The sequence below is a fragment of the Macaca nemestrina genome, chromosome 7 (genome assembly GCF_043159975.1).
Source record: "Macaca nemestrina isolate mMacNem1 chromosome 7, mMacNem.hap1, whole genome shotgun sequence".
Classification (NCBI taxonomy): Eukaryota; Metazoa; Chordata; class Mammalia; order Primates; family Cercopithecidae; genus Macaca; species Macaca nemestrina.
The window spans coordinates 157,241,533-157,255,615 of record NC_092131.1 but is presented as its reverse complement, the minus strand read 5'-3'; the positions used below and the strand labels follow the sequence as shown (position 1 = coordinate 157,255,615).

The window sequence follows — 14,083 nt, the reverse complement described above, 5'->3', positions numbered from 1 at the left end:
AGCTAATTTTTGTATTTTTAGTAGAGACGAGGTTTTGCCATGTTGGTCAGGCTGATCTTGAACTCCTGGCCTCAAGTGATCCATCCACCTCAGCCTCCCAAAGTGTTGGAATTACAGGCATGAGCTGTGGTGCCCAGCTGCATATCCCTAATGAGCAACCTTGCTGAGGGTCTTTTCATGTGCTTCCTTGCCATTCATATATTTTTTTGGTTGTGTTCAATCTTTTGTCTATATTTTTATTAAATTGTTTTATTATTAAGTTGTAAAGGATACAAATCCTTTATCAGATATATATTTCTTAAATATTTTCTCTCCATGGCTTGCCTTTTTTTTTCTTTCTTTCTTTTTTTTTTTTTGAGATGGAGTCTCGCTCTGTCACCCAGGCTCGAGTGTGGTTCGATCTCGGCTCACTGCAAGCTCCGCCTCCCAGGTTCACGCCATTCTCCTGCCTCAGCCTCCTCCTGAATAGCTGGGACTACAGGTACCCGCCACCACGCCCGGATAATTTTTTTGCATTTTTAGTAGAGATGTAGTTTTACCATATTAGCCAGGATGGTCTCGATCTCCTGACCTCATGATCCACCCGCCTCGGCCTCCCAAAGTGCTGGGATTACAGGCATGAGCCACCACGCCTGGCCGCTTTTTCATTTTCTAACAGGGTCTTTCAAAGAACAAGCATTTTAAATTTTAATACAGTCCAATTTACCAAGTGAGTCACTGACTGGTCATAAAACTCCTCAAGATGCTGCATGTATTTTGCAGCTCTATTATTTAGGTGAATATACTCTTAAGATTGTTATTATCTTTTGATGCCTCAATCTCACTAAAATTATAAAATGGTCATCTTTATCCCTGTGCAGTGGCACGATCTCAGCTCACTGCAAGCTCCACCTCCCGGGTTCACGCCATTCTCCTGCCTCAGCCTCCCGAGTAGCTGGGACTACAGGCGCCTGCCACCATGCCCGGCTAATTTTTAGTATTTTTATTAGAGGCGAGGTTTCACCGTGTTAGCCAGTATGGTCTCGAACTCCTGACCTCATGATCCGCCTGCCTCGGCCTCCCAAAGTGCTGGGATTACAGGCATGAGCTACCACGCCCGGCCCTGAAGTCTGTTTTGTCTAATACAGTATTATCACTCTGGTTTTCTTTAGATTTGTTTCTTTAATCAATCAAAATTATCTGTTTGCACAATACATGTTTTCCCATCACCTTACTTTTAACTTGTGTTTTTATATTTTAGGTAGGTTTTATGTAGCAGGCATATAGTTTAGTCTTGCTTTTTTATTCAATCTGACAATCTCTGTCTGTCAATTGAAGTGTTTTGACTATTTACATTTAATGTTATTAGTAAAACTGGGCTTAAATCAACCATTTTGGTTATTGGTTTTTTAACCATACTATCTGGCTTTTCTTCCTTTTTTTCTCTATACCGTCCTTCTTTTGGATTGAGTGCCTTTTAGCTTTCCCTTTCATCATCTTCTTCTTCTTTTTTTTTTTAAACAGAACCTTGCTGTGTCGCCCAGGCTAGAATGTATAGTGGCCTGATCTGGGTTCACTACAACCTCTGCTTACTGGGTTCAAGGAATCCTCCTACCTCAGCCTCCCCAGTAGTTAGGATGAAGGCATGCACCACCATGCCTGGCTAACTTTTTTTATTTGTTTTAAAATTTTTAGTAGAGATGGGGTTTCACCATGTTGGCCAGGGTGGTCTCCAACTCCTGACCTCAAGTGATTCACCTGCCTTGGCCTCCTAAAGTGCTGGGATTACAGGCATAAGCCACTGTGCCTGGTCTCTTTGGCTAATTTTTTTTTTTTTTTTTTTGAGACGGAGTCTCGCTCTGTTGCCCAGGCTGGAGTGCGGTGGCGCAATCTCAGCTCATTGCAAGCTCTGCCTCCTGGGCTCATGCCATTCTCCTGCCTTAGCCTCCCGAGTAGCTAGGACTACAGGTGCCCGCCACCATGCTTGGCTAATTTTTTGTATTTTAGTAGAGACGGGGTTTCACTGTGTTAGCCAGGATGGTCTCCATCTCCTGACCTCATGATTCGCCTGCCTCGGCCTCCCAAAGTGTTGGGATTACAGGCGTGAGCCACCGCGCCCAGCCCTCTTTGGCTAATTTTAAGACTTGCTTTTTGTCACTTGCTTCCATCAATTTGATTATATGGGGTCTTGGTGTGATTTTCTTTGTATTTATTCTGATTGTGCTTCATCAAGCTTCTTGGATCTAAGAGTTTATAATTTTCAACAAATTTGGAATAATATCAGCTGGTATTTCTTCAAATACTTTTTTACCAACCCCTTTTCCTTCTCTCCTTCTTGGAGTCTAATTTTACATATTTTAGACAGCTTGATACTGTCAAGTTGTCTCATGTCATCGATATTCAGTCTTTATTTTAGTCTTTTTTTGCCTCACACTTTAAATGGTTTCTATTGTTATTCAAGTTCTCATCTTTTCTTCTGCACAGTCTAATCTTCTCTTAATATTGTTCAAGATATTTTCATTTTATATACATTTCATTTCATCTCTAGAAGTTTCATTTGGGTCTTTTAATATCTTTCCTTTCTCTTCTCACCATGTTCATGCCTTCCTCTACATTCTTAAAAAAATGGAAGACATTTATCCATTTTAGTGTCCTTGTCTGCTAATTCGATCATCATTGTCATTTCTGGGCCTGATTTTATTGTTTGATTGTTCTCCTGACTGCGAGTCATATTTTCCTGCTGCTTTGCTTGGCTAGTAATCTTTTTCTTTTTTTTTTTTTTTTGAGCGCGGAGTCTTGCTCTGCCGCCCAGGCTGGAGTGCAGTGGCTGGATCTCAGCTCACTGCAAGCTCCGCCTCCTGGGCTCATGCCATTCTCCTGCCTCAGCCTCCCGAGTAGCTGGGACTACAGGTACTCGCCACCTCGCCCGGCTAGTTTTTTTGTATTTTTTAGTAGAGACGGGGTTTCACCGTGTTAGCCAGGATGGTCTCGATCTCCTGACCTCATGATCCGCCCGTCTCGGCCTCCCAAAGTGCTGGGATTACAGGCTTGAGCTACTGCGCCCGGCCATCTTTTACTTTTTAATGGGCTTTATTTTTCAGGACACTTTTAGATTTTTTAATTTTACAGAAAAACTGAGAAGATAGTATAGAGTTTTTTATATGCCCCATCCTCAGTTTTCCTTATTATTAACATCTTAGATTTAACATTTTTAACAACTAATGAACCAAAATTGATACATTATTAACTAAAATCCACAGTTCCTTTAGATTTTCTTAGTTTTTACCTAAGTCATTTTTCTGTTTCAGGTTCCCATCTAAGATGCCACATTACACTAAGTTGTCATTTTCTTTAGGCTCCCCTTGGCTGTGACAGTTTCTCAAACTTGCCTTATTTTTTATGACTTAGACAGTTTTGAGGAGTACTGGTCATATATTTTGTAAGGATGCTGCACTATTGCAATTTGTGTGATGTTTTCCTCATAAAATTTGGGTTATGAGTTGGGAGAGGAAGACAGTAGCGTTAAAGTGCCATTGTCATCACGTCATATTAAGTGTTCATACTGTCAACATGATTTATGACTATTGATGTTGACTTTCATCACCTGGCTGAGAAAGTGTCAGGTTTCTCTACTATACTCTTTTTTCCTCCTTCTACACTTGTATGCTTTGGAAGGCAGTCATTGTGCACAGCCCACGCTTAAGGAGTGGGTAGTTATGCTCCCTCTCCCTGAGGGTAGAGTGTTAATGTAAATTATTTGAAATTTTGCTGCCTGGAGATTTGTCTCTTCTGGTTGGTAATTTTTTACTGGATGCCAAATACAATGAATTTCATATTGTTCATACTGATGAATTCATATTGGTGAATTTTATATTTGCTGGATTTTGTTGTAGTTCTTTCAGTTCTATTGAATTTAACTCTGGCATGCAGTTAACATTGTATGAAATCATTTGTTCCTTTTGAGGCTTAAATAAAGCCTTGTTAGAGTGGTTCAAGAACAGCCTTTAATCTAGCGCTTAGTCCATTTTCTAAAGTAATATGCCCTTCTGATCACTCTACCTGATGTTGACATATTATGACATTTTTCCATTCTGGTTGGCAAGATTGAAAATTATTCCCAGCCTTGTGTGAGCTGCAGAAATTGTTCGGTCTACTGATTTCTGGAGATTCTTTCTCTGGCCTTGATGAGTTTCACTACATGCATGTGCAGATCAGTACTCAGCCACAGCCTTGAGAGAATCCCTTTGTAAATGTTCAAAAGTTTCCGTGAAGTTCCCTCCTCTGTGTTACTCTGCTCAGCAAACTGTAGCGCCTTAGTATGATACAGAGTTTTTCTTCCTGTATACTTTGCTCTGTAAAGCCAAACTTCACTTCTAGCAATCTTTTAAAGTGCATTACTGATTTTTAAATTTTTGGTATAATTTTACATCAAGAAAACCAAATGAAATTTATTTAATACATGACTGTTAATAATGTATTATTTATCTATATACTCTCCCTCTATACAGAGTGGGAAATTGTTTTTCTATGATAACTGTGGTCAGACCTTTGTAAAATATATTCCATACTTTTTATTTCTAAGTCTTTGCTTATTTTGTAGATCCATATATTCTCCTTTTCTGCCAGGCTTATAAATTAGGCTGTTGCTTTAGAGCAGGAGCTGGCACTTTTTCTGTAAAGGTTTGAAGAGTAAATATTTTAGGCTTTGCAGGTGTATGGTCTTTGTTGCAACTACTTAACTCTGCTCTTGTAGTGAAAAAGAAGCTACAGACAACATATAAATGAATGGTCATAAATGTACTCCAATAAAACTTTACTTACAAAGTAGGCAGTGGGCCAGATTTGACCTGTTGGTTGTAGTCTGCCTATTCTAGCTTAGGGAATTATTCAATTTAAAATATTTGCATGAACAAATGCCCAAACAATGTGGAGTGAACAATACGGGAAAAAAGCATTCTAGGACAAGGGAAGAAACTGTAAGGACCCTGAAGTAGGAATGAACTTCATTATATTCAAGGAACTGCCAAAAGGCAAGGGTGGATGAATCAAAGTAAATGAGGGAGAGTGTGGTAGGAGATGTAGTAGAGAGGTAGGTAAATCATGTGGCTCTTTTTTCCTCTGTAAGGACTCTGGATTTTATCTCAGATGTGGTGGTAAACATACAAGTATGTTGAGCAGGAAAATGGCATGATCTCATTCATGATATGTATAGAATAGGGTGCAGATGGGCAAGAGGGGAAACAGAAGAGTAAAAAGCTATTGCAGTAGTTCCAGGCCAGTGATATTTCTGGAAGTAGTCAGAAGTGTTTGGGCACAAGATATATTTTGAAGGTGGAGCTGACAGAACTTTTTGTTATACGAATACAGCATGAGAAGGAAAGAGAGGACAAAAAGCTGACTCATAGGAATCTTCAGAGCCAATGCAGGCTGAACTAGCTAGAGGTGTATCAGAGGCTTAGCAAAGAGAGCAGACTGGGATTCCAAAAGGTTGCTAAAAAGTCTTTATGATACCTCCAAAGAAAACCTAGTCCTCACATCAGAAAGATGAACAACCCAAAGTGAATGGGGATATGTAAGCAGATAGGGATTTAGCCTATATGGAAAAATTTAAGATTCTTAATTCTTCAAAGCCTCTTGTTGGAAAGAGAAGTCCTTGGGATGATGGAAAAGACTCAGGTTTTTCTGAGAAGATAGAGTTAGACTAGAGTTCATGACTAGCCTGGCCAACGTGGTGAAATCCTGTCTCTACTAAAATTACAAAAAAATCACCTGAGTGTGGTGGTGCATGCCTGTAATCCTAGCTACTTGGGAGGCTGAAGCAGGAGAATTGCTTAAATCCAGGAGGCGGAGGTTGCAGTGAGCCAAGGTTGTGCAACTGCACTCCAGCCTGGGGGACAGAGCAAGACTCTATCTCAAAAAATAAAAAAAAAATAAAAAGAGAGAGAGAGAGAGAGAGAGAGAGAGAGAAACTAGATTGATTTTGCTTCCAAGGATAAATAAATCCAATAACAACAAATGCATGAATGCATACATATATGTATCTGCGTCCATGGTATGAACACACACAGATATTATGTCTTCTTTATCAAATTTCATGCCAAGGTCCAATGATCTCACATCTGGAATTTGTCTCATCCTCTTACTGGTCAGCTTTCAACTTCTCTTCATTTAGCCTAGATATTCTTTTTTATGCTGCTGCCCTTTGAATTGTCTAAATCAATGCTTGTAAAATTATCTGTGATGAAGGGCCAATTTAAAAAGTCTCAATCTGTCATGGACTGATACTTTTGTAGAATACAATATAAATTACTCAAAAAAGTAAAATTAAAAAGGGAAAGATTACAAAGTACAAGCCCAATTTTGTAATTATTAGATTCAACTAACATACAATTACTGTCAATTTATTATGAAGATTTCTAAAAGTTTACTCCTAATTTCTATATATCTTTGTCCCAGACTGTTAACCACATGGTATGTGGACCACGTTATGAGTAGCAATGATATAAACCACTCCAGATCTCAAAAATCTCATCATCTGTTAAACAAACATAAACCTCTCACTATTGTCCTCTAAACTCTGTACCAATTAGTTCAGTCTTGCCTGTGTCTAACAGGCAAGCTCTTGTGTTCTTTTCCACACAAGGGACTGTTTTTAATCCATTTATTTCTTTCCCTCTGTTTATTCAAAACATCCTAAATACATCGCATATATATCACAACCGAATACTTACCTTCCTCAGAAAGCTTTTCTAGAACATCCTTACCTAATGTTTACCCCTTTGGCATTTGTATTTTCTTATATTTATTAGTACAGGTTTATATTATTTGTATTGTTTCCTTTAGTGGAGCATAAATTACTTCAGAGTAAACCCAGATTTTTACACTAAATATAAAAATGTCTAGAATAGGCCGGGCGCGGTGGCTCAAGCCTGTAATCCCAGCACTTTGGGAGGCCGAGACGGGCGGATCACGAGGTCAGGAGATCGAGACCATCCTGGTTAACACGGTGAAACCCCGTCTCTACTAAAAAATACAAAAAATTAGCCGGGCGCGGTGGTGGGCGCCTGTAGTCCCAGCTACTCAGGAGGCTGAGGCAGGAGAATGGCGTGAACCCGGGAGGCGGAGCTTGCAGTGAGCTGAGATGCGGCCACTGCACTCCAGCCCGGGCGACAGAGCGAGACTCTGTCTCAAAAAAAAAAAAAAAAAAAAAATGTCTAGAATATAGTAACATGGATACCCAAACAATAAAAAGCATGTAAGTGGCCAAGTGCGGTGGCTCATGTCTGTAATCTCAGTCCTTTGGGAGGCCGAGGCAGGCGGGTTACTTGAGGCCAGGAGTTCGAGGCCAGTCTGGCCAACATGGTGAAACCCTATCTCTACTAAAAAATTAAAAAGGTTAGCCAGGTGTGGTGGCACACACCTGTAATCCTGGCTACTTGGGGGGCTGAGGCATGAGAATTTCTTGAGCCTAGGAAGTGGAGGTTGCAGTGAGCTGAGATCGCACCGCTGCACTCCAGCATGGGCAACAGAGTGTCTGTCTCAAAAAAAAAAAAAAAAAGCATGTAAGTAATTGCTTGCCTGTCTAAGAGTCTATGTGTATGGGGAGATAAAGTACTGTGGAATATGAAACACTATCTTTCACTATGGGAATTTGTGTTTACCCCCTTTTCTCCCATGCTCTGCTTTCTTTTATTTTCTTACTAGGCCTATCTCCACTAACTCTGGACCCTAAAACAGCTCACCCAAATCTGGTGCTCTCCAAAAACCAAACCAGCGTCTGGCATGGTGACATTAAGAAGGTAATGCCTGATGATCCAGAGAGGTTTGACTCAAGTGTGGCTGTGCTGGGCTCAAGAGGCTTCACCTCTGGAAAGTGGTACTGGGAAGTAGAAGTAGCAAAGAAGACAAAATGGACAGTTGGAGTCGTCAGAGAATCCATCATTCGGAAAGGCAGCTGTCCTCTAACTCCTGAGCAAGGATTCTGGCTTTTAAGACTAAGGAACCAAACTGATCTAAAGGCTCTGGATTTGCCTTCTTGCAGTCTGACACTGACTAACAACCTCGACAAAGTGGGCATATACCTGGATTATGAAGGAGGGCAGGTGTCCTTCTACAATGCTAAAACCATGACTCACATTTATACCTTCAGTAACACTTTCATAGAGAAACTTTATCCCTACTTCTGCCCCTGCCTTAATGATGGTGGAGAGAATAAAGAACCATTGCACATCTTACATCCACAGTAATGAGTCATACTATTATACAAACTCAGAGTGTTATTAAAGAGGTATTGAAATATTTTACCAGTCTCACTGTCTCACTGGATTCTCTTCTCAATTTACGGGGAACGATGGAATAATGAAAAGAGGATGCACAAATCAAATTCCATTCTTTCAGTATCCTAAATGGATTTCACTGGAGCCTTTCAAGATATGATTCTTCTCTGGGGTCTTTCGTGACACAGGAGCCACTCTTATGAGAGTGATCATCATGCTACTGTTACTGGAGCAAACTGCAACTTGAGTTTGTGATGTTTGGGAACCCTTTTCAAATATGCCCAGAAATTATCATGCTGTCATATTTTCCAGCATAATGACCCCTAGCAGATGAATTTTCAGTAGTTCACTCTTCTTACTATTTAATTATTTTTCGATATACATTTTCATCTTATTTCTTTTTTTAGAACTTACTGCTGTAATTTTATTTTATTTTATTTTTTTGAGACAGAGTCTTGCTGTGTTGCCTAGGCTGGAGTGCAGTGGCATGATCATGGCTCACTGTAGCCTCAACCTCCTGGGCTCAAGCAATCCTCCTACCTCAGACCCTGAGTAGCTGGGACAATAGGTGCACACCACCACAAGTAGAGATGGGGTTTCACCATGTTGCCCAGGCTTTTCTGGAACTCTTGGGCTTAAGAGATCCTCATGCCTCAGCCTTCCAAAGTGTTGGAATTATAAGTGTGAGCTACCATGCCTGTCCTATAATTTTAAACCATGCTCCACAGGCTTAAATAAAAAAGTAGGAAATGATCTGGACTAGTTTATAATCTTGCCTTGAATTCTCTCAAGATACATTTTAGTCCAGCAAATCTGTGATTCTTTCCCTTCCTTTCTCAGTTCCATTTCTCTGCTTTATCTATCTGCAGGAGACATGCATATATATGCAGTCTGAGAGATGGGGTCTCATTATGTTGCCTAGGCTAGTCTTGAATTCCTGACCTCAAGCATCCTTCCACCTTGATCTCCCAAAGTTCTAGGATTACAGATGTGAGCCACCACACCCCACCTCCATCTACTTTTGACTACATCCTTTTTCATCATTCCTGCCTATAATTTAAGTAGTATTTTGCATCTTGTTCTCTCCAACATACTCATCCTTGAGCTTGTTCCAAGTCTAAAATTCTCAACATCATTGATCTCAGCAGTACTCTTGATTGATTGTCCCTATTTCCTTTCTTTGGAAGTCCTCATCTAAATGGGCTTTATTCTCCATAGCTGACAGTTTTGGGGGGACTTTTTAGGACCTTCAGCATTGGTCCTCTAAAATTATAATTAGCACAGTTTTTGGTTTTTTTGGGGGGTCAGGGCAAAAACTTAAATGTGTGTATGTGAAAAATAATGCAAATGCTACGGGCAATATTCATGTAGTTTTTTTTTTTTTTTTTTTTTTTTTGAGACGGAGTCTCGCTCTGTCGCCTAGGCTGGAGTGCAGTGGCCGGATCTCAGCTCACTGCAAGCTCTGCCTCCCGGGTTTACGCCATTCTCCTTTCTCAGCCTCCCGAGTAGCTGGGACTACAGGCGCCCGCCACCTCGCCCGGCTAGTTTTTTTGTATTTTTAGTAGAGACGGGGTTTCACCGTGTTAGCCAGGATGGTCTCGATCTCCCGACCTCGTGATCCGCCCGTCTCGGCCTCCCAAAGTGCTGGGATTACAGGCTTGAGCCACCGCGCCCGGCCCATGTAGTTTGTTATATACAATATGCATACATTTACAACTGATTTGGATACACAGCCATAACAGGATTAAGACTACATTTAAGAAATTGTCTTTTTTTTTTTTTATGATTTCACTTCAATCAGAACGTAGTAAGAACATGTTTTGTGCCTGGAATCTTGCTTAATGTCTTAAAGGGTATAAAAGCAGCATAAAAAGAACGGCATGCCAATAGAAAGTAATCTGACTAAAAATTCACTTCTAAGGTATAAAAAGTTACAGCTGAAATATATTATTATTATTTTTTAAGATAAGGTCTTACTCTGTCACCCAGGCTGGAGTACAGTGGCACGAACATGGCTCATTGCAGCCTGGGACTCTTGGGTCCTCCCACCTCAGCCTCTCAAGTAGCTAGGATTATAGGCGCAGGCAACTACGCCCAACTAAATTTTTATTTTTAGTCGAGACGAGGTCTCGCTATGTTGCCCAGGTTTGAAATATATTATTCTTAAGATGCAATGGTTCTTAACTCTGAATACACATTAGGTTCATGGAGGAAGCTTTAAAAAAATTTAGATGCCTGGACTCCAGCCAAGACCAATCAAGTAAAGATCTCCAGCAAGTGAAACCCTGCTAGAGTCCCCGTGTACAGTGGCTACAGGCCACTAATTTCTAAAAGCTCTCAGGCGATTCTAATGTGTGGCTGGGGCAGCCAGCCACTGAACTAAAGCAACATGTTTTATTTATGTATTTATTTTTACTTAAAAAAAATTTTTCTACAAGTTATTGGGGTAAAGGTGGTATTTGGTTACATGAGTAACCTTTGGTGGTGATTTGTGAGATTTTGGTGCACCCATCACCTGAGCAGTGTACACTGCATCGTATTTGTAGTCTTTTATCCCTCGCCCCCCTCCTACTCTTCCCTCCAAGTCCCCAAAGTCCACTGTATCATTCTTATGCCTTTGCATCCTCATAGCTTAGCTTGCACATATCAGTGAGGACATACAATGTTTGGTTTTCCATTCCTGAGTTACTTCACTTAGAATAACAGTCTACAATCTCATCGAGGTCACTGCAAATGCCGTTAATTCATTCCTTTTTGTGGCTGAGTAGTATTCCAGTGTATAAACATACCACAGTTTCTTTATCCACTCTTTGATTGATGGGCATTTGGGTTGGTTCCATGATTTTGCAATTGTGAATTGTACTGCTATAAACAAGCATGTGAAAGTATCTTTTTCATATAATGATTTCTTTCCCTCTGGGTAGATACCCAGTAGTAGGACTGCTCAATCAAGTAGTTCTACTTTTAGTTCTTTAAGGAATCGCCACACGGTTTTCCACAGTGGTAGTACTAGTTTACTTCCCACCAGCAATGTAGAAGTGTTCCCTGTTCACTGCATCCATGCCAACATCTACAGTTTTTTGATGTTTTTGAGTATGGTCATTCTTGCAGGAGTAAGGTGGTATCGCATTGTGGTTCTGATTTGCATTTCCCTGACCATTAGTGATGTTGAGCATTTTTTCATATGTTTGTTGTCATTTGTATATCTTCTTTTGAGAATTGTCTATTCATGTTCTTAACCCACTTTTTGATGGGAGTTTGTTTTTTTTTCTTACTGATTTGTTTCAGTTTGTTGTAGATTCTGGATATTAGTCCTTTGTCAGATGTATAGATTGTGAAAATTTTCTCCCACTCTATGGGTTGTCTGTTTACTCTGCTGATTGTTACTTTTGCTGTGCAAAAGCTCTTTAGTTTAATTAAGTCCCAATTATTTATCTTTGCTTTTATTGCATTTGCTTTTGGGTTATTGGTCATGAAATTCTTGCCTAAGCCAATGTCTAGAAGGGTTTTTGCAATGTTATCTTCTAGAATTTTTATGGTTTCAGGTCTTAGATTTAAGTCCTTAATCCATCTTGGTTGATTTTTTTTATAAGGTGAGAGATGAGGATTCATTCTTCTACACGTAGCTAGCCAATTATCCCAGCACCATTTGTTGAAAAGGGTGTCCTTTCTCCACTTTATGTTTTTGTTTGCTTTGTCAAAGATCAGTTGGCTATAAGTATTTGGGTTTATTTCTGGGTTCTCTATTCTGTTCCATTGGTCTATGCGTCTTTTTTTTTTTTTTTTTTTTGAGATGGAGTCTCTCTCTGTCTCCCAGCCTGGAGTGCAGTGGCGCAATATGGGCTTGCGGCAAGCTCCACCTCCCAGGTTCATGCCATTCTCCTGCCTCAGCCTCCCGAGTAGCTGTGACTACAGGTGCCTGCCACCACGCCTGGCTATTTTTTTTTGTTTTTTGTTTTTTTTAGTAGAGATGGGGTTTCACCGTGTTAGCCAGGATGGTCTTGATCTCCCGATCTTGTGATCCACCTGCCTCGGCCTCCCAAAGTGCTGGGATTACAAGCATGAGCCACCGTGCCCGGCCTTCACAAATAATTTTAAAATTATTAACATTTCACTCTTGTCATCATGTGCAGGAGAGTAACTAGTCCTCAGTGGAATACAAATTGTTTCTAGCTGAAGTTTTCTTTTCCTGACATCATGCTTGTTCCCGCACATCCATGATATCCAATCAGGGTATCTCAAACAACATTGCACCTGGCAATGGAACTCACTTCAGAGTAAAAGAAAGCAGGTGATGACTAATACCAATGGAATTTACCAGGCTTACTATTACTTAATTAACCAGAAGGAATTAGCCTTACAGACCATACAAAATATTTGCTTTCTCCTTCAGATCATGAAAGTATTAGACTAAAAATAATTTCTAAGATGTAACTCCTCCATTTCTGACCTGGATAAGATGGCAGATTCTTGCCCTCTCTAGTCTTCTCCACAATGCACAATAATAAACATTGCAAAAATAACTCAAGAGACAATGAAAGGGGGAACTCTGAGAGGTAGAAGACGAGGGTGCATCAGTTTGAGATCCCAGGACTGGAGAAGCGACACAGTGTCAGGGTATCCTATGTCCTTCCAACCTACAAAAGAGGTGATCCAGGTCCAGCATTTTCTGATACAAGCCTAGCAACAGAAGGCAGCCCAGGTAAGCTAAGGTCTCCCCAACATTGCATAGGAGTCCACCTATACCACCACCTGAGCCCAGCAAATAGGGTGGATCAGAAGCCCACTTATATATAAGGGGCCAGGGAAGCTTTCTTCTTCTTCTCTGATGGGCCTGAGACTCCCCTCCTCCTTCACCCAGAGACACCATGCAGTCGGAAGGCACCAGAAAGGGAAACACACCAAAAGAAGAGAGCATCAGGACTAACTGAATTTGTTTTGCAGACAATAATGAAAAAGAAAATCCAAAAAGAAATAATTTTTTTGAAAGCATTTACTTTGCAATCGGACACAAGAAGGTCCTGTAGGCATGGACCAAGTCTATACAGCTATAACTCATGGCCTAGAGAGCCCTTGGAATGTACAGCTACAGACAGCTACAGATACCCATATCCTTGCCCCTAGGGACGTCAGGAAAGAGGGTGTCATCTGCCAGACTGTGTGTGACCATGACTCAGGATTACTTCCCTTCAATCCCTTCAGAGACAAAATGAAATGAGGGATAAGTCATCCCTGACTTTGTTTAAAACACAGCACCCTATATAGGTTTTACAAACATCTTATTTTTTATGGCCTTTTTCTGTTATTTCATTTTTAAGAAACCCACCACTCACCTACTCATCCCCTGACAGAAACTTATTCAAAGCTATTAAAAAAGCAGAGAAATATTTCACAACATTGAAGCAAAATAATCTGACTGAACCAAGCTTTCATAGGGGAACTGGGGAAAGAGTGAAGAACCAAGCAAAATAGACAAGTCAGGTAAAGTTGTAAAATAGTTTGGTTTTGAATTCTTATTTCTAGAAAGTTTTTGCAAAGTAGCATTATAACTAAGAGATTTTCCTCTAAGTTGCTATAAAAAGTAAAAGTGGGCCCAGATGTCACCAGGGAGAGCTGTCATCAAGGCTCTCCTGCCTCAAGAAACACCTTACCCAGAGAATGACTTTGAAAAGAGGTCACTCTCAGAATGTTTACCGAGAGAGAAGGAAGTCAGTACTTCACACTTCTCCTGGATTTGTAATCCCTTGCTCTTCTGCTGGTTTTTAATTTCTATCTGGATGGCCTACTATGAGGCTGCCCTGACCAGATCCTTCCCCAGAACAAGGAGC

At 40.5% G+C, this 14,083-nt stretch overlaps 1 protein-coding gene and 1 pseudogene across 5 annotated transcripts in view; one reads left to right on the top strand and one right to left on the bottom strand.

Annotated features, from left to right (window-relative positions):
- Positions 1-8,280, top strand: part of LOC105491158 (tripartite motif containing 69) — a 28,265-nt gene extending 19,985 nt beyond the window's left edge. For all 5 annotated transcript variants that reach the window (XM_071066934.1, XM_011757325.3, XM_011757317.3 and 2 more), the window contains one exon: positions 7,684-8,280. In XM_071066934.1, coding sequence (XP_070923035.1) covers positions 7,684-8,225 — 542 coding nt within the window. In that variant the 3' untranslated portion in view covers positions 8,226-8,280. The remainder of the gene's footprint in view (positions 1-7,683) is intronic.
- LOC105491147 (U3 small nucleolar ribonucleoprotein protein MPP10-like) overlaps positions 7,707-14,083 on the bottom strand; it is a 35,257-nt pseudogene continuing 28,880 nt past the window's right edge.